The following is a 17,538-nucleotide window of genomic DNA, read 5'->3' on the forward strand; positions in this document are numbered from 1 at the left end:
ACTTGATCTTTGTAGTTTCTACCCATAAACCCAAAATAAAAAACTGAAAAAAAAAATGCTTACGTCCACACACACACACACACACATCACCATACACCCTCATCAGAAACCACTCTCTTGAAATCCAATCCAATGGATGAACAACACATCACCAACTCAGAATGGAATCTTCTTTTCTAAGGTACTGTTTAGATTCCAATTGAAGCAATCGAGGAGGGCGGGGGACGACCCATAGAGGCTTTTTCAGTCAGGGTAGCATAGGAAAGGAGAGAGAAGTATAGGGAATGGCTAAAGATGGCAGGAGGGAGCAGAAAACTACTATGGTCTCTCCTCCTTATTTTGGTTTTTTTGGGCTTTTGGGTCGTCCAGCTAACATAAACACACCAATTTTGAGTAGTGTTGGAATGGATTTAGCAACACCAGGAGGTCTTGGCTGTGTCACTGTCACGGTGTCACCAGAAAATTTGCTCGTGTTATTAACTTTTCTCCTTTCCTTGACTCCCTCTTCGTCGGCGTTCCTCGCAGGTCTCCTCCGTTTTCGCTCTTCAATTCCCTCTCTTTTAGGGTTAGATTCTGATACCTTTCACTCCTGCTGCTCTTGGTAAGCAATAAGAAAAGAATCCATGATTCATGATTCTTCCTTTCTTCATCTCTTATCGTTTTTCTGTATTGAATTCATGGATTGGTGGAGCTTGTTTGGATTTATTTGATTTGTTTTCATTAATTGGTAGTGATTTCGTTGTTAATGGAAAAATTGATGTTGTCTGGAAAGTTGGGAATATGGGAATTGTTAGGTGGTTGTTGTTCGAGGGCGTAGGGGTCCCGCCTTTTGGAGTTATGTCGCTTGAATGTTTTCTAGTTCATTAGATTCTTAGCGGTAGTGGGCTTCTTCCTATATAGTTTCCTACTCCTTCCCTACTTCCCTGCCCCACTGTTTTGCAGGTTTGGGTAAGGCTAATATTGGGTTGTGTGTTAATGGACTCCATCTTCTGGTTGATTGTTTACAGTGAATGAAAGATATTAATACTTGTAAGCGCTTGTCTGCTATGATTTATTTCATTCCTTGGTTTCTTCTATCATGTCTTTCTTTTTTTTTTTTGGGGGGGGGGGGTGGTGTGGTTTGGCGGGGAGAACTTTCATGTAACATGAGTCAAAAGCTGCAAGTTAGGGAGTTAGATGTCAAGTAGAGAACTAGCGGTTGTAGAGTTGAAACTTTTTGAATTTGAAATGGAGGGAAGAATTGCAAGGGTGGAAGAGACTACTAAATTATTCAATCACTATACATTCTTGGTAGTTGCTGTGATTCTAGTGGTTTAAGGCCCGCATTTCGTTGTTTGTTTTGTTGTTGCAGTTATTGGGGCTCAATCTCCAATCATTTGATGAAGTCATTTGGTTTGCTTACAGTGTTAAGAATGATAATGGCTTAGTGAGAAATATCGAAGATGTACGATGTCTTACTAGATTTTTTTTTTGCAAGTATAATGAAGGATGGGGCATTATATCTCTGTTTGTGGTCTATATGTAACATGATAACATCTTAACTGGTTCCCAGACATGGTTGGGAATTTCGAAGGTCATGCAGATCTCTATAAAGGAGGTATTGTTCTATACATTTCCATTTGAAGGGTGCCATGAACCCACTTGTCACCAGGCCCATTCGTGGTAGGATTATTATGTCTTAGAATTGTATGCAAAACTTGGTAGATGGCTTAGACGACACCATTAAGCTGTGATTGTTTTTCTGAGTCAACTCAAAAGTTTTAATTAGAGCCTAAGTTGATATAACCCATCTATTGTTTTGATTACGTTGCAATTTTGTGTAAATAATCCTTCCGCATTTGCATTAGGCATATGCCCTCTAAGTATGGCAAATTTCCCATTGTATTTCCATGAGATCATTCACCTTTTGAAGAAATTTTTGGGCCAATTGCCAAATTGTTCTTTGCTTCCCTAATGTCTTAGCTTCAAAAATTGCCTTGAGCTAAAACTTTTATTCATACAATTATTCTGTGATGCATCAGCCACTAGTTTAGTTATAACTGAAGCATAATATGTGCATGCTGCTGCGATCTTTGTGCCAGGGTTTGTATTTTTTTCTGAAGGTTCTCCTGTCGTGCCTGTTCTTGACCCTGCTATACTGCCAGTTCTGTTGCTAAGTATCTGAAAAGAGTTTCCACGTAGCTTATTCATAAATGACATCTCAACTTTAATTTGCAACACAACGGTTTCAGTTTCAGTTTCTGCTGTAATATTCTTGCTGTATAAAGTTGAATTTTTCATTTCCTGAGCTTGATAGCAGGATATATTCAAAGGAATTTTCATTGTTGACAGAGGTCCTGTCTTTTTTTTTTTTTCTTTACTATTATTTGTTTTTTGGATTTACAGTTCCTTATCATTGTCTTCTAAGATTGTTTTTCTTTTATGGATGGATTCCTCTTTATTGGTGTTCTTGTCAATGGTTTCTTTCTGTAGATGCAAAAAGTTGATGACCCCTTGTGCTGGTGTGGGGCTTGGAAATAGCAAGGAAGGTGGTGGGGCTTTACATTTGTTGAGTATTGTTGAAGTGGAAGTGGATCCTAATCTCTGAACTGGTATCTTGAGGATTGACACTGGCTGGCATTCTTGATACATGGAAAGGGATGGAGGCACGCACTGCTTTATCCATTAAAAAATCAGGTGCAAAGCATCTTACTAACCCGGGAGCATCTCGAGCTTCGTCCTCAGCTTTGCCGGTTCTTCCCATTTCCCTGGAAGAAAAATATCCAAAATTGCCAGACTCTCAACAAGTTTCATTGGAAAAGGAACTGATGACGTATCCCAGGGCTCCAGGTGGATCTTCACTGGTCACCAACAGTGGGGTTGCTGGGCCCATATTTTCAACAGACACAGGCTTCTCCTCAGATCTACAGTTTTCATCTGTTTCGCTCCATGAAAGAAATTCTGGAAATCCCCCCTTCATTTCCCAGTCATCAAATAATCAAGCATCTCTGCCTTTAGCACCATCTTCTCATTCAGCAACGTTTCAGTCTAGGGCATTGAATCATTATTCCAAAGAAAACAGTGATGTTCCCTGGTGTACAGATTCGCTGCAGGGTTTCCTTGATTTTCCTGATAGTGTCCCTGCCCAAAATAGTCAAATAGAGAGTAGTGCTCTCATGGTATCTGAGGACCCTACTAAGCGGAATGATTGGCAGGAATGGGCAGACCAGCTTATCCAGCTTAGCACTGATGATGATGCTTTGGCTTCTAACTGGAATGAGCTTCTTGTTGACAACAGTGCTGTGGCTCCTGTACCAAAGGTTAGTTACTCTTTATTTGTCTGACACAGTTGGAATATCTATGCAAAATTTGTTTACTTTTTCTTATTCAAAAAGGAAAAAGATAGTGAGATTTTTTTTTGCAGAATTTATTTCTTCCCTTCTTTTTCTTTTTGCTTTTATTTAGACAGTATACCAGGTGCCCAAACCATCTTCAAACATCTCAGTGCCCCAGCCCCAAGTTCATCAGCAGCTTTCTGTTACTTCTGGAGAACTTTGCCCAGTTGCTAGTCCCACTTCCTCTGTCAATGGTGCCCCAAACAAGCCACGAATGCGTTGGACACCTGAACTGCATGAACGTTTTGTAGAAGCTGTTAATCAGCTTGGAGGCGGTGAAAGTGTGTAATCTGTGCTTATTGATCTCATTTTGGCTGTCGAATATTGGCTGCCTTCCTGTGTTAATTTGTGAGTTTTGACTGACAGAAGCTACTCCCAAGGGCGTCCTAAAGCTCATGAAAGTTGAAGGCTTAACTATTTACCATGTAAAAAGCCATCTGCAGGTCTGTAGATTGTATTGTATTTTAAGGTTTCATAATTACACTAGTTTTGTTATCAATTTTAACTAGAGGTAATGCTTGTTGAATTACAGAAGTACAGAACAGCTAGGTATAGACCAGACTCATCAGAAGGTAGTTAGCTGTTTCCTTCTGAACTTTCTCTTTCTATTTCAAACCATATACTTGGTGTTTGAATTTTCTAATTTGCTTCTCCGACCTGGGGCCGTTTATGGTTTGCATTTTGCAATTTACCTTTGCTTTTTCTTCCCCCCCACCCCCTTCAGAAGAATCTTCTGGATAAATCTTACAACCATTAGCTTACTTTCTGTGATTGTAGAAACATTCTTTCTTGTGATCTGTATAGTTACTATTTCAATGACCCACTGAATTTATTTGTAGTTTCTGCTGCTTTGTTGTCCTGTTTATTTGTTTGTGAGGCACTGAGACATTTTATTCAAAGGAAATGACATGAAGATTCATCCTGAAAGCCAGTCTTTCTCTTGGTTATGCAGGAACATCAGAGAAAAAAACAAATTTGATTGATGAGATGCCATCTCTAGACCTGAAAACGTATGTTCATCGGTTACTTTTTTTTTTTTTGTTAGGATTTTTTAGCATTATGTTGAACTTGTTTTAATGGAGCATAATGTACTATGGATTGTGGTATTATGACATTTATTTGTTCCTTTGTATACTTATATATTTTTTTACGAATGAAAAAAAGATTTAGTCACTGAAGAAAATAGAGAAAAACCTCTTGACTCTTCAAAGACTTGAGACTTCAAAGAAACCATCAGAAATATTGTGATGCTAATTGCAAGGTGATGGCCTGCATTGAACTCTGGTCTAGGCATGTCACTCCTTGCCAGGTTGTTTGGTGGGGAGTTTGCTGCTCTAGGCATCGGGGTGGATGCAGTTCAGACTGGAACCTGGATGCCAAGGTCCTTGCCTCTGTGATACTATATGATGATCACTGAAAGCCTCCATTTGTTGTCTACCCCCATCCTATGGCTTTGGCTTTTGTAATCATGGGGATACGGTGTTGTTTGTACTTAACTGGCATTTTGACATGTTGCTTTAATGTCCCCTTAAGAAATGGGAGTCTCAGAATGAGGATTCTGGTGCCCTGGATCCCCTAGCTGGGTGGAACTGCCTGACTATTAATCACTATTTGGGGCAAAAAAAAATCATATTTTCATCCTGGTTTGCTGGGTCACCACTACCCATGATAGTTTGGAATGCTTTTGTCCTGGGCCTTTACAAGGTTTTGTTGTAGTCAAGATGGGGTTATATTTGGGGTCATGAGCCTGTCCTATCCTTTGGGCATGTGAAGGCACTGAATCGATGAAGATCACAGAAGAAGAGATAACACACTTTTTCCTTTAGAAAATAACCAAGTTGAGACAATTTTTGGTTTCAAGGCTATGTTTTAAAAAATATTCTGAGTAAGTAGCTTGATGAAATGGCATGCCTGAGTCTAGATTGGTGACTGACAATTATGGGGAAGAGGATCAATTTCAGAATGCTCATTGTTCGATGGGTTGGGGGTGGAGAAAGACCATACCCTCTGGCATGGAACGTGTTGAATAAAATCTCCCTAGTGAGGCCTAGTATTGCAATATTCTTGATTTTCTCAATGAAGAATGATTGATGTTAAGCTTAGGTTTTGAATCTGAAGGACTGAGAGGCATGCCAAGTGGTGATCAATTCTCTCTTCCGGAAGGCTAGGTGGGGACCAAAGGTGTGAGAGGCTTGCAAGTGATAACTGTCATCTGTCCAGTATGATTTGGATAGTAGAGAAGATGCAAGTGACTAGCACTTACAGAGATGAACAAGATTAATACAATGCAGATATGGAGAGCAGAAAGGAGAGGGGATGTTGAATAGGTCTGTAGGAAATGCTGTGCAAGGCGGACTGGTTCTTGGACCTGTTGACCCCAGCGGTCAGCAGTGCAAGCAGTCTGACCACCTGATCTCCAGGTGCTGTACAGTTCTATGCAAGGAGCATCGAAGCCTGGAAGTGACTGTCTAAACCATCTGACTGCTAGTTCAACACTGCATGAGAATATTTCCTGTATGTACTCTATTGTCGCATGTGGGAACCAGGCATGTTGTTGATTTGGATCCATGGTCAGTGGTTAACCTGGATGAAGTGATGAATTTGGTATGTTAAAGAGATGGGCCATAAGAGTAACAGTATTTTTCCCATGCGGTAAAAGATTAAAGGATGTGGGTTTGTCTTTCTTGGACGTTTAGTTTGTGTTTTATTATTAGGGAAAAAAAAAAAGAAGAGAAATTTGGAAGGACAAAGATGCACTTGTTGGGGGTGGGGGATTGAGGGGAGTTGGGGTATATCATATTCTGTTAACGTGTCAGAGGCATCTAGTACTATGAAAAGGAAATTGATGAACATGTTCATCTACTTGAAGTGGAAGAGCAACGAAGGGGTAGGGGCAGTGCAAGAGTTTCTGGGGCAAATTCTGGTCTGATGTGACGAGGATGCTGCATTTTGGATTTGTCGAGTTTTTTTTGGTCTTTGTTTAGAAGTCAAGTTGTTTGCTGAGTTTAGAGTTGTGGTGGTTGTGGTTTTCTAGTGGGGATTTAGTTGCTGCTCTTACTTTTCGTTTCTGTTTCTAGTGTTGTTTGGCCATTTTGGATTGCATTGTAGTTAGGTAATATACTCGAAAATTTACGATTTAGATGACATGCTGAATAGAACCCTTTTTTGCCTCTTTAAATAATGATGAATAAAATAATAACTTAGGGAAAATATCTTAAAAACCGTCATAGAAAGAATTTTAACCAAAAATATCTGTCGGACCTCAGATACATTCAGATACATTCTATCATGTACTCCCTTCTTGCAGCATTTAGTTGTTAGAGCCTATAAATGACCATAGCACCCCATAATAAACTAACAATAACTCTGAAATGGGAAATTTTTTAATATTTCTCTTGATAATATGCTACAATAACCAAAAAAACTATAAAGCATAAAAGCTAGACTTCTTAAGGGTACTTCTGATATTCCGTTTGTAATTTTGAGGGTTACTTTTGTCCTACAAATTTCAATGTCAAAATTCTTTATGAAGTGGTGTGATGCAGATTTGTGGTTGAACCGGCTTGACCCTTTTGGCAATCCAGACCGTGAAGAAGCCGGTCCAATTGTAATCTTCTCTTTTAGTTTTAGTATGATAATTAGCGATAGAGTTTGAGTCCAAGTTCTATTTCAGTTTTGAGTCAACTTAGAGTCTAGGTTGTGTTTTAGTTTTGGAGTCTTTTCTTATCTTCTTCAAATACAGTGTTGTACCCAACATTGAGACAGATTTGGAATATTGAATGAAATTTTTCCTAGAGCATGAGTGTGTGCTCTCTCGCATCCCTCTCTCCTCTCTCTCATCTCTTCTTCTCCTACTTCCAGCGAAACCCACTCATCCTTCTGATTCTCTCTTCTTCTATCTTGTATTCTGCCATCGATTTCCTCTGTTTTTTTGTTAGCAATAACATACAACAGAACTGAATGAAATGCTGATTCTCTAATCTTCGTCAATTTGGCTCAAGATTTTGGGCACAAATTGCCCCTCCGTGGGGTACCCAAAACCTCCAACCTCAACCCCAGGGTCGTCTTCTGTTACTAAAACGAGACCTGCAACCATGGCTCCCTAAAGAATTTCTGCCTGGTTCTGTTTCTCATCAAATTCTGTCACTATCTGGTTGTTCAATCAGGTGCTTATTGGTCGGGTTTGATAGAGCATCAAGATAGGTATCTAATCTCAAATTTTCAGGTCGATTGGATCAGTGTTGATGTTGAGAGAGATTTCTCTCACAATAATTCTGGTTTTCCACCATGGGTTACTGAAGCAAGGAAGAAGACGACTCTTCCTTCCCCAAGTATCATTCTCTGTCTCTTTGTTTTACTCTTCTTGTTTCATATATGCATTTCCCTTTCTTGGTTATCTCCACTAGTCCTTTACTTCAATTTGCTTCCAATTCTGCCCCCATACAAAAAATATAAAAGACCTTTGTGTCCTAATCCACATCCACCTTCCAATGTAGCCCTTTACAGTTCTGGTTTTTTTTTTTTACGGGTTTTCCATTACCTTTAATTGTGGAGCCATTTAGTATTTGGGTGGGCCCATAAGTGACAATAAGGGTTATTCCAACCCGGGTCCACATCAGGCTGTTGGATAGGTTTTTATCTTTAATGGTGTGGTTATAAGAATTGGACATTAGGTTTCTTTGACATGATTTTTATTGATGGGGTTTTAGATATTTTCCCATATTTCTATTAAGAGCGAAACCAACTGCTATATGAAAGGACAATACCATGTCAAGAAGCTAATCAAAAGGATACATAAGCTGCACTGGTGAACTTTATACAATATAACTTTTTGTACTATCAGTCCGTTTGGTTCTGAACTTCTGATCTTCCCTTAAAGTCTTTACATTCAGAAGCATAGAAAAATATAAGTTCTTTCAATCCTATAAACTGGTACCTTGTAGCCCTCAAAGGTCCTGTCCTTGTACTCTACCATATAGATTACAACGGCCAAAATACAATGCTTTGCTTCCAATGTTCCCAAAATTGCAGAGTCCTCTCATCTTGGCATGTGGCATAACCTAATTGTCCAAAGCAGCAGAAAACCCATTGTGGCGGCCAAAACCGGCCGAAAAGCCCCCGGACCAAACCACAATTCTTATTGGACTGGTTTTGGACTAAGATATTATGGGACCAATTGAAAACTGGACCGAACTGAACCGACTGGTAACCAAATGAAACCAATAAAAAGAACCCATTGATTATGATGTTATGAATAGATGAATTGATTATCCATTGATTTCAATATTAGTGAGAAGATTTTTGGTTGTAACGAGAATTGTTACAAATAATGAATGATGTTATGAATAGGGAAATTGATTTGTAAATTATAACAATGCTTCCATTGATCTCCTTGTTCACTATACAAAATTAGTTGGACAGTTAAATGAATGATTTGATAGTAGGGTTAATGTTGTGATTTCAATATTAGTTTTCTTAGTAATTAGTTATCCATTGGTTTCAATATTTGTTTACGATGATTTCTCTACAAACTTTGTTTATCTATTGATTTTAATATTGGCTCTCTTTCCCTTATAATTATAACATGAACACATGAAATCAATTTCTTATTCATAGTTATTTACTTGTTTGAGTCAGGGAAGATTATTTAAATTGTTTTTACCGAATATTTCCTCACTGTGGGTTATGAATGTAAGATTTCATTGTGCTTCAAGCCTGAAAACAAACCGATCTAAACCGGTACTAGCTCAATAATGAAAAACCGAAATAAACCAAAACTGACCAAAGATTGATGTTTCTTAATGGTTTGGTTTAGGTCTCCTTCATTCCTAGACCAAAACCGATTCAGCTCGCCTGAACCGACCATTGGACACCCATTACCACACCTCCTGAGAAAATAGAAAATGGACTCATTATCCCCACCATAGTTTTTAAGGCGGTAAGGCGACGGAGGCGTTTGAGGGTCTTTCAAAGCGCCTTAGCGATAAGGCGGGCATAAAGCGTCGCCTTATCGACTAAAGTGTTCCTGTGTAATTTTTTTATAAAACCAATCTATTTGGCTCAAATCCTAGTTCAATCCTATTACCCATATGTTAAATAAATATTAAATGTTCATATTCATACCAATGTAAGATATTCATCAAGAAAACAAATCAATAAAATGAATAAACTAAGTTCATCTTCATCAATCATTAATCATCATAATATATTAACATATAATATAAATACATAATTATGAAACAAAATTATCAATATAAAGAAAAGAAGGCATAAAAAATACAAGTATTTATTATACTTACCTCTATGATGCAAAATGAGTGCCTAAGTCCTAAGGTCATCCACTATATTTCTACTCCCGTCAAAGAAGAATGAAGCTCACCGCTGCCGGAGCAAAATGGTGACCTGGATCAATGGTTCTTCCTTGTTCCTTGATTCCTTGATTCCTTCTCAAAGCCCTTTCTTAAAACCCTTGACAAAATCCAAACCCTGTTTGTGAATCTTGTTTTTGTTTTATTTGTTTTGGTTATTTTTGATGGAGTAAAGCTGATCCCATACATCTCAAGTGTTAACAAAATCATACACCTACCAATAAAAAATCTATATTTAGAATCTTCATCAAGTAATTTTAAAATGTGTTTAAAAAAAAAAAAAAAAAAACCCATAAGGCGCCACTTCACATAAGGCGGAGCACTGCCTTACTATCACTAGACTGCATCAGCGCCAAGGCGCTGCTAAGGCGTCGCTTTACCAGCGCCTTAAAAACTATGATCCCCACCTTACCAAAAAAAAAAAAAGAGGCGATTCATTAAAGTAATGGTCAACAATCTCTTTCATTTTTCATACTGCCTGAGTGGCAGGCATCTCCATCATCATATTTGGGGTTTTAATGTCTGAGTCATCTAACGAAATTAATGCAACTCAACCCCTCTTAACTAGCACTTATCATGACTCCCTGGGCCAATTTCATGACTCATGTTCTACCATTTGAGCGAAAACCACTTGATGTAGTAATATGTTAAAACAAAGGCTGTTTGCAATTAGTTAGTTTTGGACTTCTCTTTCAATGGGTTTTGACAGTAAGGGGCATGTCATATGGTTCAAACATTGGCTATTAGGAGTAAAAATTTATTAGCTTTCTAAGTTTTAGAGACCTTGTTGTGTTATGATCATAAAGTGAGCCTGTAAGTCTTTTAGATTTTTTTTTTTTTTTTTTTTTTTTTGGTGTATGGGGGTGGGGGGGGGATTGGGGGTCAACTTAGGAGTCCTAAAGTAATTAACAACTTTCTATTTTTCTTGCATATAAATCTATATAATGGATGTAAACCCTGTAGTTTAGTGATATGTGATGGAATAAGGAGTGATATTGTACTTTGTGAGGTATGCTTAGATGGTCCTCTCTGCTTATCTCCTCTTTCCAATTTTTTTGTCAGGCTACTTGTCACACAGACACTACACACAGCCCCAATAACAGCACCTGATTTCGTATTATTGATTCCCCTAATTTCTTATATTTCTTTAAACCCTAACCATTTCTAACCTTTTGCTGACCACCTTTCCTTTTATTCCACCCTTAATAATCCAAAACCCTAGGCTGTTGACATTCCTGTCCTACTTACAACAATGGTCTCTTTCATCTTTCTTAACTTACTCATTTCAGGAGATGTCATGTCCTTCTGACTTATCACATATTTAATAAAAGTCATTTTTGGTTTTCCCCTCGTCCTTCTTACACCTTCAACTTGTTGCACCATGCACCATTACCTCTTAGTGGTGCAGTTGTCAATTTTCAATGCTCACCTCCAAATCACCTTTGCCTTGGTTATGAAACAAATCTGGAGTTTAAAATCTTCCCTAACTTTAAGAAACATAACGAGTGTCAAAACTAAGTTTCCGCAACATGGTTTAGGCATTTGACTGAGAGCATGTGTCACAAAGTCGTGTGAAAAGCCTGATGTATATTGGATTTTCCAACTAAAATTCACAAATTTTGAATAAATCAAAGTTTTCAAGAATATGAGGCTTTCTATCCATAGTTTTTAAGGCGCTGGTTAGGCGACGCTTTAGCAGCACCTTGGCGCTGATGCGGTCTAGAGATGGTAAGGCAGTGCTCCGCATTATGTGAAGTGGCGCCTTATGGGTTTTTTTTTTTTTTTTAAACACATTTTAAAATTACTTAATGAAGATTCCAAATATAGATTTTTTATAGGTAGGTGTATAGTTTTGTTAACACTTGAGATGTATGGGATCAGCCTTACTCCACCAAAAATAACCAAAACAAACAAAATAAAAACCCGATTCACAAACAGGGTTTGGATTTTGTTAAGGGTTTTAAGAAAGGGCTTTGAGAAGGAATCAAGGAACAAGGAAGAACCACTGATCCACGTAACCATTTTGCTCTGGAAGCGGTGAGCTTCATTCTTCTTTGACAGGAGTAGAAATATAGTGGATGACCTTAGGGCTTAGGCACTCATTTTGGCATCATAGAGGTAAGTATAATAAATACTTGTATTTTTTATGTCTTCTTTCTTTATATTTATAATTTTGTTTCATAATTATGTATTTATATTATATGTTAATATGATTGATGATTGATGATTGATGATTGATGATTAATGATTGATGAAGATGAACTTAGTTTATTCACTTTGTTGATTTGTTTTCTTGATGAATATCTTACATTGGTATGAATATGAACCTTTAATATTTATTTAACATATGAGTAATAGGATTCAGTTAGGATTTGAGCCAAATAGATTGGTTCTATAAAAAAATTACACAAGAACGCTTTAGTCGATAAGGTGACGCTTTATGCCCTCCTTATCACTAAGGCGTTCCGAAAGACCCTCAAACGCCTCCGTCGCCTTACCGCCTTAAAAACTATGTTTCTATCAAGTGCGAGTATCTGAAACCTAAGGAGTTCTGTGCCATTCTCTTGTCTAAGATTGGATCACCTTCTACTTCCCTTGTCTAAATTTTTTGGAATTGATCAGTTGATCAAGATACTCATGAAATTGCATGGTGTTTAGATTTTTTGTACATTCAATTTTTTTTCAATCTAAATTTTGGTATGAAATTTCCAGATCCTGTTGCAGATCAAGCTGGTACAAACAAAAGTTCTCTGATCATGCTGTGTGTCATTAATTTGTTGAGTTAGTGTGATGATTTGATTTCGGTTTAGATTTTCTGACTCAGTGGCCTGATCTAAAAACAGGGGTGTTGAGATTACTGAGGCATTGCGACTGCAAATGGAAGTTCAGAAGCGATTGCATGAACAACTTGAGGTATGGATTTTCGATTGATGACATGCTAGGTTTTTCTTCAAAGATCCAAAAATTGCATTAACTTGCCAGGTCCCTTGCTGATGATCTTGTGAACATTATGGTTACGTACCAATCATTTATCTAAAAATCCTTCTCGGACACCAGTAGAAGCAAATATTAGATGCTTCTTTTTTTCGGACAGTACAGATAATGGTTTTATTATTTAAAAAATATTATGGAAATGATAGGACTCTAGGTTCCACATAATATAGATAGAATAATCTCATTGTGGTAGATGATCCATCAAATTACAACCCTCCAGACACTCCGGTACTAGCAAGGAACTCAGCAAGCGAGTCTACTTTAGGATCCCGCTGAAAAGATAATGCTGAAACAAAGCACCTGAGGTCTGCCTCTCTATTGAGAAGTGAAAGTATCTCCAATATTCAGCTCATCCTCCACTGATCTATCTGATACTTTCAAAGAGTACTTTCAGCCACAAGCTTCTAGAAGGCTAAATACTTGGTAAATTTCAAGTTTTGCAGCATGAATATTCTTGGGCCTCTTTTCTTAGGAATGGAACTCAGTCTAGTTTGTATCCTTTTCCGTGAAATTCTTGGAGTAAGAGATCCCAGTATGCTAGAAAAAACAGACGGATCCAATGGTTATCCTTGTTATGTTTATTATTTGTTGTTGGGTTCCTGGGGACTTGATATATGTGGGTCTACCAGCCCTAAAAGTACTCCAACTTTCCTGCACCTCTACCACCATGTCGATATCAGGGATATGAATCACTAGACCCAACAGTTATGGACCGACTAATTTGACAACAGAGGCTAAGGTTCTTTTGAAGAAGTTTTTTATTTTGTCCTAATTTTCGTGAAGAAAAGCATCATACAGTTCTACTTTTTCATGATTTAATGGCATTATACCAGGCTAAAACTTCATGGATGGAGGTTCAGGTTGTTCCTTGATAAATCAAGAGATGATAACGAACAAGATTGTATACAACATTAATAATGATGATGTAAATCCTTTTATTGTTCCTTTTGATTCTTAAATACCTTAGGTGCTAGCTTACATTTTGCAGATTGTTCCATAATTGAGATCTCTATTAAATGCTTAAGGGTTGAATCCTTTTTCAGACTATTTCCTATGTTGAAAACTTTAGTGTTGAGTCAGCTGTCAAGACTTAGTAGGAAAATAACCTGTTATGTAATAGACTCACATGGATCTTTTTTTATTTACAGTATAAGGTTCTATTGTTTTGGTCACAGTCCAGGCACACCTGTGCCACTGAGAACTATATTTTCATTTTAGTTAATTCTTCTTCAACATTAAATAAACATTTGAGTGTGTGTAGAAAGTCCTGCCAATCTACCATGATATTATGCTGCACTGTTGAGCCACTTGAGTTGTTGTGCTTTACCCAAGTGGTCTCTCTTGGGAGTAATTTGAGGCACTGCTATGAGGTTTATTGTGAGTCATGATCCTAAATCTCGGGTCGAAACTGAAATTTAGGGCGAAATTTTCGAAACCTGGTCGAAACCAGGTATTTGTTTTGGCTATTTCTAGAAATTTGAGTCGAAATTTCTGAAAATATCTGAAATTAGGGTCGAATCTTGAGGTGGGTCAAAACCATCGAAAATATGCAAAATTTAGAACTATGATTGTGACAATGGTTGATTGTTCTAAAAATAGAAGTGGCTTAGAATGTATTGAAAAGTCTCAGCTTCATGCTTCATGTTCTTGTTATTTATAGTGTGCTTCAATTATTTGCTTAGGTTCTTGAATGCACATCAATAAAAATGGACATCACTTTTGACAATCTGAAGGCTGTTGACTATATCTATATGTAGAATATCAGTCTAAGGTTTATTCTGACCTCTTTGCTGCCATTGCTAAACCAGATCCAAAGAAATCTACAACTGCGTATAGAAGAACAAGGAAGGCATCTACAGATGATGTTTGAGAAGCAATATAAAACCACTGGTGAGAAGCTCAAGGCCTCTTCATCCACTCTTGGTGATCCCACTGATTCCTCATCAGATGTACGGCTGCATTCCCCAGTCAAAAATGAAGCAGAAACTTCAGAGAAGGATTGTGCTGGAACAGTAAATGATGCAATTGATGCCAGTGCAACACCGAATCAAAGTTCTCAGAAGTCAGGTGGGAAGCAAATGGCATCTGAAACCAGAACCACTATTGATCTTGATCCTGATGGCAGTGGCAAGTCTAGTTCCCCACCGACAAAACGCGCAAGAGTGGATGATTCAGCCGTGTCATGTGCCAAATCTCAGTCCGACTGATGAAGCCTATACTGCTTCCATTGCTGCTTGGTAAGACATGATTTCCACAGCTAATATTGCAAAGGGGAAACTGTGGTGACTGACGATAGGGGGATTGGAAGTGGAGCTAGTAACTAGACATGGGCGATAGCATGTGCTTTCATTTGAATCAATAAGAACAGTATATGAGTTTTGATTGATATGTTTATCAACTTCCTGATTTGTGCGCTTTAAGGTACGCTGTGAACTGGTGTTGAAAACCGGATGCATTGTATATGGCCATGAAGAGAAATATTTATTTTTAGGAATCCTATAGCCTTGAATTTTATTAGGGTTTTTGTCTCTCTCTCTCTCTGTTTTGAATTTTATTCCTCTAGCTGAACATGATGAGCACTAATGTTTAATGACTTCCTTACTGTCTACACTTACAGTCTCTTTTCTTTCTTGTCTTTCAGCCTATTTTGTGTAGTGATACAGGTGCATCAACTTGTTAACTCTTTAAACTTTCAACTGAGCTTCTTGTGATTTCATAGACAATCTAACTCCTTCACAGACAAATTGAACAATGATGCGATTACTTAACCAAATCTACCAGGTCTACAGAAATGAGACCTTCTGATCCATGGGTTTGTGAGTGTTCCTGGTGTGCCAGTGTGCCGGTGTTCCTGGTTGGAGAATGACTCGTTGGTGTCGTTAATGGCTCCCCAAGTAAGACCCTGGGAAAGGGGTCTACCATTAAAGGGTTCAAGCCAACGAGGGTCCTTTGCACATTACCCTTAGCATTCATTGCTTCAGAGATCTGCTGTCCGCTGTTCTATGTGCTTGGGTTAACAGCCGATAACTAACAGAAAATATAATCACTCAGACTAAGAGAGAGAGAGAGAGCAAAAATCTTGATTACAACCCAGCTAATACAATTAGTACATTATCACCATATTTCTTGGATCAAATTTATAAATCAGAACCATAAGATCCATAAAAAAAAGTATATCTATTTTATATCATATGAATCGGAATCAATAACTAAATAGCATAATGGCAAATATGACCAAGTGGTCATAGGTTAGAGCAAGGAAACAGTCTCTCCGCGAAAATGGGGGTAAGGCTGAGTGACCCTTCCCCCCCCCCCTCTCCTGCCAGTGGCAGACGCTGTCCTCACAATGGCTGGAGCTTTGTTCATTTTCTTTTTTTTCAGTAAAAGCTTTGTTCATTGGATACACCTCGTTTTTCAACTAGAATCAGACTCATTTCTTCAATATATTTTTCAACCATGGTTTTTGAATAACTAAATTATTACTCACGATAAAAATAAATACCAGATGATATAGGGGTACCGTTCCTGAAACATACTTAATTATCAAATTTATTTTGGAACATAAAATCATAAATTACGTAACACTTCAGTATGTCAATTTGAAACCAAAATCATTTACACTAAAATGGTGAAATCGTTTATTAAATAGTTTGGTTTTGGTTTTAAAGCTGAAATTATGATTTAGTTTTGATTTTAAAGTTTGAACAATAGCATTAGCTCTTGGGCGGATCCAGCTCTTCTATTGTACAATGAACACATCTGATGGCTAGGCACACCCAGGCATGCACTGGGCTCTTGACACATGCAACCCAACACACGAGTGTGCACCCCAAGGTGCTCCTAACTACCGTTAGCAAAAATGAGTTTAAACGGAGTTTTAAATGTGTTTCGTTTTCCATCGTTGAAAACACGTTTCACCGTATGCTTCCGAAAGATACATAAAAACACATCAAACTTCAAGCAACGTTTAAAACACGTTCCCGTTTTTATGACGTTTTTTATGACTTGAATTTTTAACATAATATCTACTTAATTGACCATATATCTCTCTCCCGAACTCTGATCGACCTGATTCTTTCACCAACTTGAAGCTCACGCAATGGACTATATTTCTCATGTATTACTTTCAACTCAAATTCAATTCATGGACCCCGTAATTGAGATATAAATTAACGTATTTGTTGAAAAATATTTCTTAAGTGATTACTCCTAACTCTAACTGAACATATATCACTTCAAGAGTGTGTTGACTACATTGATAATAACGAACGAACACCATAAACTAGTCACATTGCTCAATAAGACTTTGGGCATGCATGGTGTATGAATTTAGAATTAGTGTTGGATGATATTCAATGATATGTCTTAAAACTTACAATGAGACATGAGATGTATAGGTATTAGTGTTAGATATTGTAGTTGTTTTGAACACTAAAAGCAAATATTTATATAATAATTCCTTAATTTATATGAGTATACTATTGTTTTTTTAGTCTCATCTGTTTAAAATCTACACGTTTAAAACCCATATCATCAGTTTTTTAATTTTTATCGTTCTCTATCTTTTCACCGTTTATTTGACCGTATCATTCGAAAAATTTTATTGCTTAAACCACCGTACTGTCCGTTTTCCATTTTTTTTTTTTCACGGTTTCCATTTTTGCTAATTATGCTCTTGACCGTCGGATGAGCGCGGCCAGGCGCTGTGCCGTGGAGGATCCACAAGCCTCTTGGGCCGGGCCTACTTTAGGAAGACCGAGATTTTGTGCCAGTGATCAAAATAGGCAATATAGAAACACTTT

At 37.7% G+C, this 17,538-nt stretch overlaps 1 protein-coding gene across 5 annotated transcripts; it reads left to right on the forward strand.

The window, feature by feature from the left end:
- The first annotated feature begins 274 nt into the window (after positions 1-274).
- LOC122091815 (protein PHOSPHATE STARVATION RESPONSE 1-like) lies at positions 275-15,344 on the forward strand. Of its 5 annotated transcripts, none has more exons than XM_042661969.1 (8): positions 275-601; positions 2,473-3,299; positions 3,445-3,655; positions 3,744-3,817; positions 3,907-3,946; positions 4,327-4,384; positions 12,586-12,655; positions 14,545-15,344. In XM_042661969.1, the coding sequence occupies exons 2-8, from the start codon at positions 2,640-2,642 to the stop codon at positions 14,941-14,943; spliced, it is 1,512 nt and encodes a 503-aa protein (XP_042517903.1). In that variant the 5' UTR covers positions 275-601; positions 2,473-2,639; the 3' UTR covers positions 14,944-15,344. The 5 variants fall into 5 exon arrangements, with proteins under 5 accessions (XP_042517903.1, XP_042517899.1, XP_042517900.1 ...); XM_042661965.1 differs by having other exon boundaries at positions 276-601; positions 3,741-3,817; XM_042661966.1 differs by having other exon boundaries at positions 276-565; positions 3,741-3,817.
- Positions 15,345-17,538: the final 2,194 nt, after the last annotated feature.

Source organism: Macadamia integrifolia, chromosome 10 (genome assembly GCF_013358625.1).
Source record: "Macadamia integrifolia cultivar HAES 741 chromosome 10, SCU_Mint_v3, whole genome shotgun sequence".
NCBI lineage: Eukaryota > Viridiplantae > Streptophyta > Magnoliopsida > Proteales > Proteaceae > Macadamia > Macadamia integrifolia.